This window comes from Nicotiana tomentosiformis, chromosome 7 (assembly GCF_000390325.3).
Source record: "Nicotiana tomentosiformis chromosome 7, ASM39032v3, whole genome shotgun sequence".
Classification (NCBI taxonomy): Eukaryota; Viridiplantae; Streptophyta; class Magnoliopsida; order Solanales; family Solanaceae; genus Nicotiana; species Nicotiana tomentosiformis.
Window position 1 is genome coordinate 112,284,379 of NC_090818.1, and position 17,793 is coordinate 112,302,171.

At 34.7% G+C, this 17,793-nt stretch overlaps 2 protein-coding genes across 3 annotated transcripts; both read left to right on the forward strand.

The window, feature by feature from the left end:
* Window positions 1-1,378: 1,378 nt before the first annotated feature.
* Window positions 1,379-3,063, forward strand: LOC104117607 (histone H2A). Its single transcript, XM_009628677.4, has 2 exons — window positions 1,379-1,723; window positions 2,586-3,063. Exons 1-2 carry the CDS (start codon window positions 1,529-1,531, stop codon window positions 2,826-2,828), a joined length of 438 nt encoding a protein of 145 aa, XP_009626972.1. The 5' UTR covers window positions 1,379-1,528; the 3' UTR covers window positions 2,829-3,063.
* Window positions 3,064-14,071: 11,008 nt separating this feature from the next.
* LOC104117608 (uncharacterized) lies at window positions 14,072-17,619 on the forward strand. Of its 2 annotated transcripts, none has more exons than XM_009628679.4 (3): window positions 14,072-14,712; window positions 15,701-16,108; window positions 16,939-17,619. In XM_009628679.4, exons 2-3 carry the CDS (start codon window positions 15,725-15,727, stop codon window positions 17,404-17,406), a joined length of 852 nt encoding a protein of 283 aa, XP_009626974.1. In that variant the 5' UTR covers window positions 14,072-14,712; window positions 15,701-15,724; the 3' UTR covers window positions 17,407-17,619. The 2 variants fall into 2 exon arrangements, with proteins under 2 accessions (XP_009626974.1, XP_009626975.1); XM_009628680.4 differs by having other exon boundaries at window positions 14,149-14,712; window positions 15,692-16,108.
* The last annotated feature ends 174 nt before the right edge of the window (window positions 17,620-17,793 follow it).

Below are 17,793 nucleotides of genomic sequence, written 5' to 3' on the forward strand. Positions count from 1 at the left end.
TCTCTTTACAATATTTTTGTCTTTAAATTTGAATTAAAAAATTTATGTGACAATTCTATAATATAATTTACAAGGAATTGCCTTAGATATTTCTATTACCATTTTTTTTCTCTAACTTGTATAATTTTTTTTTTTAAAATATAAAGTATTTATTGGGCCCATTTAGGTCCGGGACCGACCCACTTAACCCGGGACCGTTAGTTCGTGGTCCCGGTCCCGGGCCGGTTCCAACAAGAAGTCCGCGAAGCCTGGGACCGCTTAGGACTGGCCCACTTAAGACCGGCTCGCTTAGAATCGGGCTCGCGAAGCCCACTTAGGACCGATCCCGACCCACATGCCACCCTTAGATGAGAACGAGGCTTTTGAGGTGTTTAGTATTTTTTGTGGAAAATAGTGATAGTTGAGTGATTTTATTGTCTTAAAAGAAACAAAAATGATTTTTACAGGGAATTCCCAAAACTTGAGTGATTATTCAAGATATTAACTCTCTAAAAAAATTGAAGGGAGAGTCATAGTAATAACACAAACTTCAGGAAAACAAAATTGATTTTCACTCCAAAGCTGAGTGGTACTTCTTCGGTCCATTTTAAATAATTTTTTAGTTTTTTTTTGTGATCCATAATATTTGATTTTTTCAGATATCAAGAAGGAAATAAATTCTTGTTTTCAAAGTTTCCATTGGAGTAAAGAGCCTAGGAGCGGTTTGTTATATTTTTAATGAGCAAATTAAGGTTAATATGGTCAATTTTATTGTTACTTAATGCTAAAAATGTGAATTCCTTAATATGTGTGAAAAGAGCCAAAAAATCACTTAAATTGGACCGGAGGGAGTATTAATTTACTATTCACTCCGGTACATTTTAATTGATTTATCGACTGTTTTCACACCTATTAAGGAATTCACCTTTAACATTAATTAAAAATAAAATTGACCGTATTAACTTTAATTTGTTCAATAAAAATATAATAAATACTCTTAGGCTTTTTACTCCAAGAAAAATTTTGAAAAAAAGAAGTTAATTCGTTATTTGACAAAAATCAAATATTACGACCACGAAAAAAAGCGCATGAGGGAGTAACTGTCAAGGTCGTTTTTAATCCCAAATTTTCAGTTCTTAGATAATTTTTTAAATATTTTATAGTTTGTTTGGCCAAACTTTTATAAAATTAAAATTATTATTTTATTTTGACAAAAAACTACTCCTATCTTATTTCAGAATTTTTTTTCTTGTCCAAATGCTTTAGGCTTATCCAGTCTGTCAACCTCACTTAGCAGCTCATCGTGCTTTTATCTCATTGGTCAATTCAGAAGCACATGAATCGTCAAATCCTCTCATCTCACAGCCGTAGATTAACCCCAAAACCAACGACTCAAAATAACTCTCCCCTTCATTCAATAACCATTTCTTCCATTTAAAACGTCAGCTCACAGTAACACTCAATACCATCACAAACACAGCACTTCTCCCAATTTATTTCTCAAACATATCACTTGGGGTTGATTTTCTTCACAGCTTTAGAGTTAGAAATGGAGAAGAAGGGTGCTGGAGGAAGAAAGGGGGGTGGTCCAAAGAAGAAGGCCGTTTCCCGTTCCGTTAAGGCAGGTTTGCAGTTTCCAGTGGGTAGAATTGGGCGTTACCTGAAAAAGGGTCGATATGCTCAGCGTGTTGGAAGTGGTGCTCCTGTTTATCTTTCTGCTGTTCTTGAGTACCTTGCTGCCGAGGTAAATCTGAAAAAAAGCTTGAATTTTTACCATCTGGGGTTTTGTATTTACTGTTAAATTGCAAATGGGTCTTGTTTATTTTGTTTGATTTAGAGCTGCTTGCTTTTCTATTTGATGGGCCTTTTCTTGATTATTTTTTCGGTTTTGCGATTTTGATTCCTTGTTAGATTGGTTAGGTTTGTGTGCCCCAGGGCTTAATTCAAGTGTCAAAGGTTGAGGGACTTGTGACTTAGGTCATAGATTTGAGCTTGACGCAATGTCAATTAAGTGTTGTATTTAAATGGGGAAGAGTAGAGGGACGAGCTCATTATTCGGAAGGCTGTGCTTGGTCCTAAGGGTTGGCCCTAGATTGAATTCTTTGTCATTAAGAAAAGATGGATCATGTTTGAGAATGTTGAAATCAATAAAGAATTTGCATTTTTCTTCTTCACAATAAGTAGTAAAAGCGCATCTTGTTGTTTCGAATTGCCTCGCAAGCGAAAGCTTGTTATGTAAGTGGAGAAGGGTAGAGGGTTTTGGGTCTATTATCCATTGAGTTTTGAACTATGTAATTTGATTTCTTGTTACATTTGGGTTAGGTTTAGTGCTTTGTTTTGGTTAGAGATTTGGGGTCATTTTGAGACGAGCATGTGTAATGACTACTCTTTTGGAGGTGTAAATGTGTAAATGATTGTGGTGTGGAGAAGAGATGGGAAAGATATGGGATACAAGATTGTGAAAGTGGTAGTTCTATTAGTCATTCTTGTTTATCATAATGTTTTCTTTTTCCTTCCCAATTTTTGAGTATGCGATTAGTTGGATTTGGTGTTGATTATGGTAGGTTTCTTGTTTGTTTTTATTTTATGGTTTGAATGGTGTTTAGGTTTTAGAATTGGCTGGAAATGCAGCGAGAGACAACAAGAAGACCAGGATAATACCGAGGCATGTTTTGTTAGCTGTAAGGAACGACGAAGAGCTTGGAAAACTTCTAGCTGGTGTAACCATTGCCCATGGAGGCGTGCTTCCTAACATCAATCCGGTTCTTCTGCCTAAGAAATCTGACAAAGTCGGAAAAGAACCTGCTAAATCGCCATCGAAGGCTACTAAGTCACCCAAGAAGGCCTAATTTGTGATGACTCAAGGCTCGTGTGATGGCACTATGTTACTTGAACCCATGTTGTAAGGACATTGTATTGTAGCTGTGCAATTAGGAGCTTTAATGGTGGTCGTGAAATAATCTGTACTTGTATGTAGTTTTGGTATCTATGGTTTGCATGTAGGCAAAGTCTGTTGAAAACTAGGAATGTTTGATTTCTGTTATGATGTAAAACTAATGAAATTGGTTCTAGTTGTCAAAATCATTAATGGTGGTTACATTGTGTAAGTTACATATGAGAAAAGCTTTGCTTGTCTTATGAGCTTTTAATTTGAATCAAATTAGCAAATGTTTCTGGCATTGTATAAAGCAAGATGTCAAATTATTATAACAGAAATGCTTACACAAGCTAGTCGTATGTGTTTCATGCCATTGCTTTATTTGGAATCTTGGTTAAGAGTGTAGTGATTTTATCCATGGATGTCAAATAATTCCTATTATTATCACGAGGTCCTCGAATATTTTTGAAATTCAAATACTAATAAATATATGCATCCTCTTTTTCCTTTACGGAAAATCCTTTAAAATATGTATCTATGGTTTTTTCCCTACTAGGACCCTAGATCCTTTTTAAAAAAAGGGAATGCATCGTCTTCTTTTTTTAATTATGAAACTCCTGGCAATAATTTCTGGAGTAGAAGAAACTAACAACATTTAACCTATTTTGTGTTTTTTAAAGAAAACATTACCCATATAAATGAATAAATAGAGTACATTGGTTTATTATTGAACTACTAAGTTTCCAAACATTACCGTTAGAAGAAAGTTTCCTGAGTTCTTACAAGTTCAGGTTCTTACACCGACAGGGATTTCAGTTAATTTGTTGAATTTCAGCAAGGGAAAAGATATAATTATGAGTTGTGATAAGAGGAAGTCATTGATTATTGGACGAAAGAAGAGTAGCAAGTGCTATCCTGATTATCAGAAAGATGGGAAGTGACTCGTGAAGGAATGTATTTTGTGAAACTATTATTAAAAGTTACGTAATTAATTTTGAGCGTCGAGATTATGTTATTTGTGCCATCATAAATAAGTCTAAATTATTTTCTATCTTTTAGTCAAAGTATCTACCTGAACCAACTCAAGAGGTGCAAACTGAACCAATGGTTGAGTTGAAGAAGCAATGGTTGAATCTGAACCTGAGGTGCAAACTCAAGAGGCTGCTAGTGAAGAGCATGGTTTGTTGGGGCTAAGATGATAGGTTATAATTACGTATTTTAGTCGCTTATTACATTCTAATTTACTGCACTTTAATTGAGTTTGAGCTTTAATCGCTAGTGTTTTGCACTAATTATATGTTTTATACCTTGTAGGAGTGATTCCGAGCTATGTAAATGTTACAGAATGAATTCAAGTGATTTGGAGCTTTGAAGTCTGAGTAAAAACACAAGGAATTAAGGCGGGATCGTGTTCGGGGATCAAATTTAATAGTTAAGAACGAAAGAGGAATTGAGTAGGCATATTGCGCACTGTCTAGTAAAATGCATATAACTTTTCGCTCAGAACTCCATTTGAGCTCCACAATATATGTTTGGAAAGCTAATTCAAAGGGCTACAACTTTCATATTTTACGTTTTTCCAAATTCCAAACAGAACAGGGTGAAAAATGCGCGACGAGTGCGCGGCCGTGCACTGGCCGCTGATGTGAGGCAGAAACTGGCCAAAATCCGCGGCCAAAATCCGCGGTTGAATCCGCGGCCGCGGACGTCCTGACCTGGAAAAGTGTCCTTTTTCGCGTAGGAGAAGGTATAATTATTTGGGCCTGACCCTACTTGGTATATATACATGGAAAAATGGTATTTTGAGGACTTTTGATATACTTTTGACACACTTTAGACCTAAGGAGACAAGAACACACTAGGAACAAGGCGGAGAATTCTTCTACGAGTTTTTCACTTCCTTCATCCTATTTTCATTATTGCTTATGAATTCTAGTATTGTAGTTATGCATACTATTATGAATATCTAATTTGTTATCTAGGGTTTTGATGGAACCTCTTGGAGGATGAATTCTTGTTATGTTTTTATATAATTTAACCTTTTAATTTGTCTATTTGTTCAACTACGTGCTTATTTCAGTTGATTGAATGGCCATCGATTGACCGTGCCTATTTATTATGTGTTGCTTGAGAAAGGATACATATTTAGGTGGTTGTTGAACAACGACACTCCTAACGTATGTGAGAAATCAATACAGCAGGTTAAAGGTAGGTTTAGAAATAACAAAGCCTTGACGTGGTCATAATGAGCGGTTAGATAAAGCCAACTAGCGTAGTTCGAGAGAATATGTCTAGTAAATTATTGTAGTTGCTCGAGAGAGAATTACGATACCTATAGTGCTCACGATCAGTAGAGAATACATAGGCGAAATTGTAGGGAACATAGCGGGAAGGATTCCAACATTTGGGAAAATCATAATTCTAGACCTCCTAAATTTAATCTCCAACCCTTAGTATCTTTAGTTTTTAATTTATTGCTTTAGTTTCTTAGTTAATTAGTTAGATATAAGAGTCTTAATCTTTATAACTTAAAAATTTATTCGAGCTTGTCTTCTTAGCAATATTGAACAATTATGGCGAAACCTTAATTCTCTGTGAGATTCGACTCCGGACTCTTAGACCAGATTATATTTGCAGCGACCGCTTATCCTTTTTAGGAATAGAGTTGGGCGTGATCAAATTTTGGCACCGTTGTCGGGGAACTATCTGTGTAGCCGTAGGTGTACATATTGCTAGGTTTCAAGTTTGAACTTTATTTTATTTTATTTTTTTATTTTATTTTATTCTACTTGTTGATTTGAGAAACATGACATCTTGGAATTATGAGAGTTTAGGTGTTGGTAATTCTACTATTGATCCTTATGCATGTTGTGGAGAAAACCACCCATTGCAAAATTATCAAAATATTTTCGAGAGCGAGCTATGTGCACCCACTCAATCTTATGTGTGGAATGTGTGTGATATGTGTGGTGGTCAAGATGGCCACTTTCATGGTTGTGCTTATATTTCTTATCTTCCCCCAACCCCTTACTTTGATGGTTCTTCTTTTTCTTGTAAAGTTAATAGGAACAAAGAACCCAGGGATGATGATCTGAATGAGATTAAGGATATGCTAAGGTGCCTTGTGGAATAAGATAGTGAGAAACAACTGCACATACAAAGGCAAGATGCTGCTATTCGCAACCTGGAGGCATAAGTGAGTCAACTAGTTGAAGCATTTAATGCTCAACAAGCCAATATTGTGGATAGTGGCCAAAAAGAGCATAAATTAGATGCTCAAATTGAGGTGCAAATGGAGGAGGTTAGAGTAAAAAACCAACAATCTAACCAACTAGAATTTGAAGATGTCGATGTTGAAGAAGTATTACTAGAGTCAACCATGGACGTTGAAGATACAAATTTAGTTGACTCTAGTGTGATTGGTGTTGAAGAGGTTAAAAGTCTTGAAGTTCTTGTATTTGAGCGCGTTGGACCTCATTTCAAACACTTCTCTACATTATGTCCAGATGGTGAAATAGAAATTGATCTGTATGAGCCAATGCAAGAGTCAAAGGAAGAGGTAGATGAGCTCTATATTCTGAAATTTTTTAGGTCGTCTAGGCAAAGTGACACTCCTCGGTTGAAAGCCAAAAGTCATAAAGAATCCTTTAATTTTTGGATCGCAATAATTTGTATCGCCCCAAGAGCATGATCATAGATCACAATCAAAACTTGGGGTCCAATTCATAAGTTCAAGGTGGAGGCAAAAAAAATATTTTTTTTTATCTTATTATTGTTGTAGTGTTTATTTTTATTTTGTAGGATTATAAGCATAGGAGGCAAAGCCATGGGAAGAGTATAAAAGCGAGTTAGATGGTGAGAACTAACTGTGGGGTGCCCATACAAAGGACCATGCTTGGGAGAAGTCTGAGTACCTCATGAGTTGCTAGTGCTTCGGCCTTTAGCCGACCAGGGAGTTTCTTTTACTCTCTTGTATTTATGAGTGTGCATTGGGGACAATGCACAATTTTAAGTGTGGGGTGAGGAGATTGTCTGGGTGACTTTCTATGCTATTTTAGTCGTGTTAGTTTAATTGAATAATATTTTTTAATTTTTAAATAGAAAATATTGAACTTTTCCCGACGATGGATCTATTAGACAATTTTCTTAAGGGATTTAAGTCGAAAGGTAAAAGACAAAAAGATTTTCTTTTGTTACATAGTGTACCTATTACCCCTTAGTTTTTCTTTGTGCCGCGGTTCTTTTTCAAGGGTTTTGTTTGAACCGGGTATAGTTAGTTTTATTTTATTTAGGATTAGGAGCCATTGTGCTGTGTTTTGAATTGAAGTACTATCTCTTGGCTTTGTTATGCCTTGAGAATAGTGAGTACTTTGGTTGTGACGCTTAGGCTCAGTTTTTGACTATTGTATAAGTACCTTAAATTGTATGATTTTAAATTTGCTTAACTGCTTTGACTAAAGTGTCTTGATGAATCCAATCCTGAGTGAGTTATGTACCATGTGTGTGTGAGGTTTGGGTGTTATTCTGTGCATTGCATTTGATACCTAGAACTTGCCCCGTGTGTTTGCAAATCGAAATAGTAGGTTTGTTCAGTCTTGAAAGTGATATAGGCATTTCTTTGTTGAGCCAGATATGTATATTTTACCCGCCTAATTGCTATGTATCGTAATTAGCCCCTTTGAGCCTGTAATCCTGTTTCTTTGGCAACCACATTACAAGCCTTACCCATTTGTTTGAATTAACCATCTATTTGAACCTTCTAACCTCTCATGAGCACTTGAATTATTATGAACTGTGTAAAAGTTAAAGTGTGGGGTGGATGGTTTGGCTTTTGAGTGGAACTAATGAAATAAGGAGAAAGGTGCACTATTTTGAAAAAGTAAGAGCCACTTGAATTGAAAAAGAAAGAAAAGGAAAAAAATAGTTGTATTCCTATGAAAAATAAATATTCCTTGATAAGTGGTGACTCTTGATGTAATTGTGCTTAAAGAAGTATGGGATAATATACATTGATATGAATGTGGAGTTTGGTTTGACATAAGTATGGGGTTTGAATGTTAAAGTATATGTATTAAAGTACTTAGGGAGGTGTAGTCACTCTTATATCTAAATGTATCCTACTGGTCCCACAACCTACATTACAACAAAATAAAGTTCTATTTGATCCTAGACTGAATGAGCTCGATTAGTAGAATAGTATACTACGGGCAAGCCTATGGTGCATCTTTTGTGGCATATGAATGTTATTTCTGAGAGTGAGCGAATTCTTTCTATATTAAGTTCCTAAGTGTTCTTAAATTTTATTATGTGGAACTACTCTCTTTTGTTGTGTGAGGGCACTTGATTCATGAAGGAAAGGTAATGTCAATGACCTCTATGTTAGAGTAAGTGGGTGAGCTGTGAATAATACGTGGTACTTGTAAGTCAAATCTTGAGATAAAAATGTTACGCTTTTGTGCTTTGTTTATTTTAAGTATTCTTGGTGTGATGAGTTAGGAGAATTGTTTAAAAAGATCGTGTCTATATAAAGTGTAGTTTGATTGCTCGAGGACGAGAAATGGTTTAAGTGTGGGGTGTTGATGATAGACTATAATTACGTATTTTAGTCGCTTATTACACTCTAATTTACTGTACTTTAATTGAGTTTGAACTTTAATCGCTAGTGTTTTGCACTAATTGTGTGTTTTATGCCTTGTAGAAGTGATTACGAGCTATGTAGATATTAGAGAATAAATTCAAGTAAATTGGAGCTTCGAAATCTGAGTAAAAATACAAGGAACTAAGCCGAGATCGTGTTCGGGGATCAAATTTGATAGTTAAGAACGAACGAAGAATTGAGTAGGCATATTGTGCACTGTCTAGTAAAATGCGCATAACTTTTCTCTCAGAACTCCACTTGAGTCCACAATATATGGTTGGAAAGCTAATTCAAAGGGCTACAACTTTAATGTTTTATGTTTTTCCAAATTCCAAACAGAACAGGGTAAAATATGCGCTACAAGTGCGCGGCCGCGCACTGGCCGCGGATGTGAGGCAGAAACTGGCCAAAATCCGCGGTTGAATCCGCGGCCGTGGACGTCCTGACCTGGAAAAGTGTCCTTTTTCGCGTAGGAGAAGGTATAATTATTTGGGCCTGACCATACTTGGTATATATACATGGAAAAATAGTATTTTGAGGACTTTTGATATACTTTTGACACACTTTAGACATAAGGAGACAAGAACACACTAGGAACAAGGCGGAGAATTCTTCTACGAGTTTTTCACTTCCTTCTTCCTATTTTCATTATTGCTTATGAATTCTAGTATTGTAGTTATGCATACTATTATGAATATCTAATTTGTTATCTAGGATTTTGATGGAACCTTTTGGAGGATGAATTCTTATTATGTTTTTATATAATTTAACCTTTTAATTTGTCTATTTGTTCAACTACGTGCTTATTTCAGTTGATTGAATGGCCATCGATTGACCGTGCCTATTTATTATGTGTTGCTTGAGAAAGGATACATATTTAGGTGGTTGTTGAACAACGACACTCCTAACGTATGTGAGAAATCAATACAGCAGGTTTAAAGGTAGGTTTAGAAATAACAAAGCCTTGACGTGGTCATAATGAGCGGTTAGATAAAGCCAACTAGTGTAGTTCGAGAGAATATGTCTAGTAAATTATTGTAGTTGCTCGAGAGAGAATTACGACACCTATAGTACTCACGATCAGTAGAGAATACATAGGCGAAATTGTAGGGAACATAGCGGGAAGGATTCCAACATTTGGGGAAATCATAATTCTAGACCTCCTAAATTTAATCTCCAACCCTTAGTATCTTTAGTTTTTAATTTATTGTTTTAGTTTCTTAGTTAAATAGTTAGATATAAGAATCTTAATCTTTATAACTTGAAAATTTATTCGAGCTTGTCTTCTTAGCAATATTGAACAATTATGGCGAAACCTTAGTTCTCTGTGGGATTCGACTCCGGACTCTTAGACCGGATTATATTTGCAGCGACCGCTTATCTTTTTTAGGACTAGAGTTGGGCGTGATCAACTAAAATAGAAGAATCCAACTTGATTTCTGATCAACTACTTATTCTCAAATTCAAGAATTTGTCATCTCCCACTTTGAGATACTTCCTAAAATAGAAGAATCCAACTTGATTTCTGATCTTGTGAAATCCATGATAGATCATCTACCTATAAAGGACAGATTGGCTGCAATTAGTATGGATCACACATTAATCTTAGTCGATAGTACTAGATTCAATTCTTGACTTTGAAAGTGTGTTTATTTCCCATTGATTTTGAACAGATTGTACGTAATAATCTTTGGAACAAGTCATTTGAGCTTTGAAAAATAACTGTACATACTGCAGTACTTTTAAATGGAGGTTTACATTTTTTTCCTCTCAATATCTGTTGAAAACTAGGAACATTTTGTATCTGTTAGTATGTTGTAAAACGAAGGAAATTGGTTGTAGTTTATTAAGCTCTTATGTGGTTATTATAACAACAACAATTAAACCTCAATTCCGAGCTAATTGAGATCTGTTATATGAAGCCTCAGTATAAATACTCTGTTTAGTCCAAAATATTTCAATATTTCATACTTAGGATTATCAAACACTAAGGAATCTCTAATATATTCTCGTGGTTATACTTTTATGTTCGAAATGCTTTGCTGGTTTTGTGATGCTTTGAAATTGATGAAAATTGAGAAATGTTAATGAGATGCCAGTGTGAAATAATTTGAACTTCCCTTAATTGGTCTAAAAACATTACGTAGCAACCTAGGCCTCGTCTCTACATGTGAGTTTTGCTTTTTGTCTTTAATGTTTGCCTAATAAATTACAAGCCACCAACTGAATTTGATAAATTGGGAGTGAGATGATTTAAGTTAAGAACTGCTAAAAAAATGTCATACATCAACCGTTTCAATTCTTACAAAATTTTAATAGGGATCTTTACAAAAATTGTGGGCCGAATTCACTGTTTATTTTTTTCTAATCGATATACATAATTTTTATACGATTGTATATATACTATATATCCGTAGGTTACGTTTGGTTTTAAGTAGTTGGGTGAGTGAGTATTGGTCAAGTAAATCCTTTGGTCTCCTTAATTCTAGAATAATTTTTTCTAACTTGTAAGACTCTTTTAGCTGAATTTTGAAATTCCGTTAGACTAAAGGTACCCATTGCACGGGCGGAACGGAAGAACAAATTAGGAAAGCATACAAAGTACTCCATTCCATTGTGGTTCCTAATAAATTATTCAAAATGAGCATTTCTTTCATCACAATAATTTTATACAAAATAAGAAAAAATTCAAGTGCGCATTAATTTTTTTCTTTTTTGAATTTACCATTATTTCAATAAGTGCGTCAAACTTTAACCACTTATTTTGGAGTTGAGGGAGGTAAAATCTTATCCGCGCTTAATTTTTATACCATTCTATATTAACTTATCGTCAAGAACACCTCCGGCCAAAAGCCAAATTTTAATAAGAGGTCTTATACCTTTTTATTAAAATTCGTATATATACACAAACAAATATGCGAAAGAGTTAGTATTTTCTTTTCTTTTTTCGTACTTGTTGTTTATATTATACTATATTTAAATGACATAAAACCTTTAAATTTATATAGCAATATTAGCATTTGTATTAGTAAGGGGTAATTCAAATAAATAAGATGCTAGGCATGTATTTACAATATATTTCTTTTGCTATTATTGTAAAAAACTGTATTTACTAATATGAAAACTTAAGTAATTTAATTCAAAGTTCTAAAGTTTTTTTTTTACCATTAAAGAGTAGACAGTTTTTCTTTCTTTCCTTTTTAATAATTTTTTGTACTTTTTATTTTTTCTGCAAACTTTAGTATTATCTACACTAAAATCATAAAATCCACTATTAAAAACTTTTGGGCCACAAAATCTCGAGGGCCCAAATCAAAGCTTTACTCGCCTCCCCGTTGAGCCACGCTCTCCAATGCTGATATTTTCAATCAAATTTTATAGAGTCTCAATTAAAATAAGACAACAATGACAGAAACATTAAAGACAGTGAGTGTGTCATTTAGTTACCACATATGATGAAACTACTTAAACAACATGTTCGCCAGGTAGTGGTTTCAACGAAACTGGTGGCCCAAAAACGAAATATATTAAAAGAACCTTAACTTCTTTCGTAAAATTCGTATAATAATGAAATACAACAAAGCCTAATTGGATTTGATCTAGTGGGAAAGCACACATATGCTGTGTGGGTTAGGCGCATGTCATGATGGGATATTTGCACAAAGTATCCACTTTTGGGACCGCCATTTGAAGTTATACTTGCATTTCACAAAAAAGTTGTAAAGTTTATACATCGAAATTTGAAGTAATTTCATTTCTTCAATATAATTTCAGAAATCAAATCTTAAGTTGTCTATCTTTCAAATGCAACTTTAGAATTTTAGATTTTTAGTGGTTCAATCTCTTCAATGCAACTTCAGAAATTAAATCTTAAGTTCTTCTAATTCAAATGTAACTTCAGAAAATTCAAATCTTAAGTAGTTCAATCTTTTCAATGCAACTAAAAACTTCGAATCTTAAGTTTTGAAACATAAACTTATTCTTTGAATTTTAATAATCCAACACATTATTCAACGCCCAAATCTAATTCAATTGAGCTAAAATTTGAAACATAAATTTCAAATATCATAAAGGACAAATCTCAACTATCAAATTGTCAAAATAATAATAATTTAATAAACTCATTTTCAACTAAGAAGTAGAAGAAAAAACCTTAAGCACAACCTACATGCGTGTTTTGCAATTAATAATAATAATAATAATAATAATAATAATAAGAAGAAGAAGAGGTAGAAGAAAGAAGAAGAAAGGATAAAGAAGAAACCAAAAGGCTCCTGGATATATGAGTCATGAATACAATGAAGAAAAAAACAGCAAAAAGCTCCTTGATACATGTGACATAAATACAAAGAAGAAGAAATTAGTAGCGAAGAAGAGTATATATATAACTGAAGTTACTCACTCATTGGGTGTTAGTTAAACTATTTTTAAAAAGTGAGTACATGTTACATGGGGTGATCAAATATGACACACTGTGAAATTTTTATCGTTATTGTATTGAACTCTCTTATGTACAAAACTATGATATTAAGTGAAAATGATAAATGGGTGTGCCATTATATCGAGTTTCGAACCTTGCAACAGTTGCCTCGAAAATTTTATAGTTAAACAAGATGATACACAAAAGAAAATAAAAAGGAATAACTAATTTAGAGAATTTGAGGTAAAATTAGAAAGTAAAATCGTGAGAAATATAAAAAAAGACTATACAACGAGGAAGGAAAATAAAATTGATGAGAAAGTGAATATATTGTTTAATCTAATAAGAGAGAAAAATTATCGTATTAACTCACTCAATCCTACTTCTATCAAATTTAAAATATATTAAAATTTAATTTTTAAAAATAATTATGTAATATAAATTACATACATTATATAATAATACAATAGTATTTCATACTTTTTGGGACCTTATATATTTGGGAGCCGACGACAAGGGCTTCACCTGCCTTACCCTAGAACCGCCCTTGCTTATCGTGGTTAAGTAATTTAATGAGGTAAACATATGTAATAATTAATCATGGTTAAGTAAAATAATTATATGTGTAAACACATAATATGTATTTATTGATTTGGTGTAAATACATAATATGAAAGAAGTATATATTTTAGCATACTGCTTTAACAACTATTTCTCTCTTAAATTTAGTTTCTCAAAAAGTAGTAAATATTAATGAAGTTATTATGTTGGAAACATGAATAGATAATCTTGAGAAATGCATATTTTTAGTAGCTCTCAAAAATAATAGCCAATAAAATTTATATATTTTTTATTTATGTTTATTTCATACAATATATATATTTATTATATATATATATATATATTTTTATTTTTTATTTTTTTTTGATTAACCAATGCAATTAGTTTCATCTTCCGATGTAGCAAAAAAAAGGCGGCAACCATGGCGAGCCCCACACGTATAGATGAAGAAGCCCAACAAGTTTGAACTTTGCCAAGTCCGGCCCATCTTCCAGAAATATCTAAAATCAGGGAAGAAGATATCTCAACGTACGGACACGTGTACGAACAAGATTAGCAATGTAATAAACCGACCCGTCCCATTCATTGACCCAGTAATATCCTACTTTATTTTCAAACGTACGTAGCACACCATAATACACCTATAAATAGAAAAATTCTCTCTCTCAAATTATCTTCAAAAAAAATAAAAATAATTTCTTTGGTCTAGCGTTGAATCCGATGGTAATTTAGGGCTATAAGAATGATCCGATTTACTTGATTTCTAGTTATGCTTCTTTGAAATCCGAGGAATTCAATCATCTTCATTCATTATTTTGTGTTTTTGTGTGAAGTGAGTTGGATTGGATTGGATCGCCGAGTTATTGGAATTAGGGATTTGGTTGTTTTGGGGGAAATCGAAGGGCATCGCATCGATTTACGATGCATTCGGTGACGCCTAGTGGTGTGTTGGATGTGTTATTGAGTTTACCTCACGCTGCTTCTTTTTATGGAGTTTTGTGTTCTCATCGTCTGAAACGTCGGCGTAGTAATAATTTTAGTTAACGTTTAATTCGTCTTCGCCTCTTCTTTCTTCTTCTTCTTCGAATCTGTTTCAGCTGTCGGATTGCCGGTTTTCTGTTTGTTTCGACGGATTTTCAGCTATTTCAGATCTATTTACGAGTATTTGTAGCCAAAAACGTTGAGTCTTTTTCTGGAGGTTTCTGAAGGGTTTGTTTTTGATCGACATACTCAAAGGTAATGATCGCCTAGACTTGTGATTATATCCTCAGTTGGTTCATTTGTTTGGTGCTTTATGGTTAATTGGCTGTTTAAATAGCTTGAATCTATCACACCTAAGGGTGTGGCGTAATGATTAATGAAATAGAGGGGAGAACCATGAGGTCTCAGGTTCAAATCCTAGCAAAAAATACCAAGTGATTCCTCCCAACATGTGCTTTGGTGGGCAGAGTTGTGTGGTACCTGTACCTGGTGGGAGGTAGCAGGTACCCGGTGGAATAGTCGAGCTGTATGCAAGCTAGTTCAAACACCACCCTCATAAAAAAATTAAATAATATATGTTTAGAGTGATGTTTTTTGTTGTAGATCTATGTTTACACAATGCATTAAGTTAATAATTATTCCTTCCTTGACTCTTGTCATTCCTGTTTTCCTTATGATTAATTTTTGTGTTAATGAATTTGTTAGGATGATCAGGAACTCTAGTTTTAGAGAACCATAATTTTCCTTTCACGGCAGATTGTTTACAGCCAAGGTGCAATTTTTCCATATAGATATGTAGCCGGCTAGCATGACGATAAACAACATTTGATTCTAGTTGTATGGCTGCTGAGTTTTGGAAGTATTTGTTTGGTATGCACCATCCCTAATGTCACACCTCCTTTAAAAATTAGGTGCTCACACCTAATAATGAGTATTATTGGATCCAATGCACATTTGGTTCCTTTGACTTTAGATTTGCTTTTACTCATGCAAGATGGTTCAAATCTTGAAGGATTAAAAAATATTTTTTGATAACTTTAAGATGACCAGTTAAGGAATGTGCAATGAATCATCCCCATAGTGCAGCAAATTATAGGGATTAGTTAAATGGAGTAACTTGGTCCGTGAGCATTCCTATAGTTGACCCCAACTTGTTTGGGACTTAGGGGTAGTTGTTGTTGTTTTGTTCTAACAAATTATGGTTCTTGTTTTGTGCTGAGAATTTGGTTTCAAGTTTGTGCAGATCTTTGCTGCTCTCTTTTAATTGATGGACATTTGTTCTGCTAATTACAAGTCGGACTGTGGAAGTGTAAGCGGCTATTTTGAGTCATCAAAGGGGACTCTTGGTTGTGCTTCTGGCAATCCAGGTGGTCCTTTTGTTAATGATCTTGCGCTCCATCTCTCTGAATCTCTGATTATTGAGGATGGTGAAGACTCGATTGATAAGGACAATTTCAACACGTTGGAGGAAGACAGAAGTGAAGATATTGATGCAAATGGCACTGGCATTGCGGACTCGGAAAAATGCCTGATCAAGTCTGCAACATTTCCCTGCTCTAGTACGAGCGCTCCCCTTTCTGAGTTGGTTTATGGGCAGGAGGCTGATGCTAAATCAACTGACTTGCCTTATTCACGTTCCATATCTTTTCCTGTGAGTTTTGTGTCCTGAGACGTTTAATGTCAAATTTCATGCATTTTCATTTTAATGATAAAGGATTTGATACATCTGATAAAGAACCAGAAAGTATACCCCCTGTTTTTAATAAAGTTTATAGTCTACTTAAAGCTATCTATTGTTAATTTTGTTATATAAGACAATCTATTTTTTGTTAGCTTACATTAATATTCCTTAATAGAGCAGGATACATTCTGGCCTCGCTAATAATCATGAACATTACTAGTGGGAAGTGTTAATGGTTTATGTGCATGTTTTGTTTCTTCAGAGGTATGTGTTTGGCTGTGTTCATCTCAATGTTCAGTTGGACCTGCTCTCACATTTTTGGGGATGGGATATCTATTGTGTCAGAATATTTTGTAGGAGGATATTTGAACCCTAGGCATGTAAAGGGTGCTGTTTCCTTCAGTCATACCCTTTATGTATATTGCTTGTCCGGCTACCTTTTTCCTCCTTGTGCTGGTAGGTTGCTTTTGGATTTTACCAGCTCTCTGCTCTTAGGGCTATTATCTGTTCAATATGGCAATCATCATTTCCTCTATTTGTTTTTTTCCAACATATGCCGTGAGCCCGCTTTGTAACATTATCATGCTCCCTCTCTTATTTACACATGGATCTAGACCCTGTATCCAGCCGAAGCAACAGTATTTTGGAACAGCGTTGGAGCAAACAAATACTATCTCATACACAGGGGTGACTCTGTGTTGGTATATTTTCAGGGTTAGAGCAATTAATTTATTGCCAATTTGCTGTTGGTTGACTGTCTTGTTTTTTCTCTCTTTTTGTTTTGTTTTATTCTCTCACAGACAGCTTTGAAGCTTGTATCTGCCATTAAAGGTAGCCGGGAGAAACAAGGCAAACCGCCCAGGAAGCTGTCTGTGACATGGGCTCCCGATGTGTATGACCCTATTCCAACAGCAGTTTCGCATGTGCCAAACAGGGGGCAACGCCACAGGAGTGACAACAAGAAGCATGGGAAGAATAAGCAGAAAAGCAATGGCAAATCTTCGCGAGGGAGCAAGAGTAAAGACAAGAAACAAGGTCGCAAGCATGGTGGGAGTGCCAAGAGGAGTTATCATCATCTGGAGGATAACCACATAACGACTTGTTCTAGCTTCCATTCTTTGGGGGATAACATAACTGCTCATTCCAGTGGGCTGCAGGCTAGCACTGTGGATTATGATATTGGCAGCACTCCGGATCCATTCTGTGGGAGTAGTTTTCTCAAGAAATCTGTCACAAAGTTGCATTTTCCAGTTGCAGAAGCTTCCTGAGCTTCCTTTTTGATTGTGGTGTGAGCTGTTGATCGTTTCACCTAGTTCTGTAAATAAATAAGTATGACGCTTAACTGAGTTGTGGAATTCTTTATGAGTGTTGTTATTGGCATTTTTGTACTAAGTTTTAAAACTTTTGCCCTGTTGTTATTGGATGACTGTATTTTGCTTTGCTGTATTTCATGTTAGCAAGTTAAGAGTACTTTTGCTTCATTGTTTTTCCCTGAAGTCTGAGGTTTTGACCATGATACCCTGTAATCCGACCATGTCCTGAATGTTTAATGTGCCTAGCAATTAGTGCTATGTTAGATGACTTGAAGCTCGAGAGTGATCTTTAAAGATTTAGGTCTCGTTCTGCATCTTTTTAAAGATTATATCTCCTTAGTT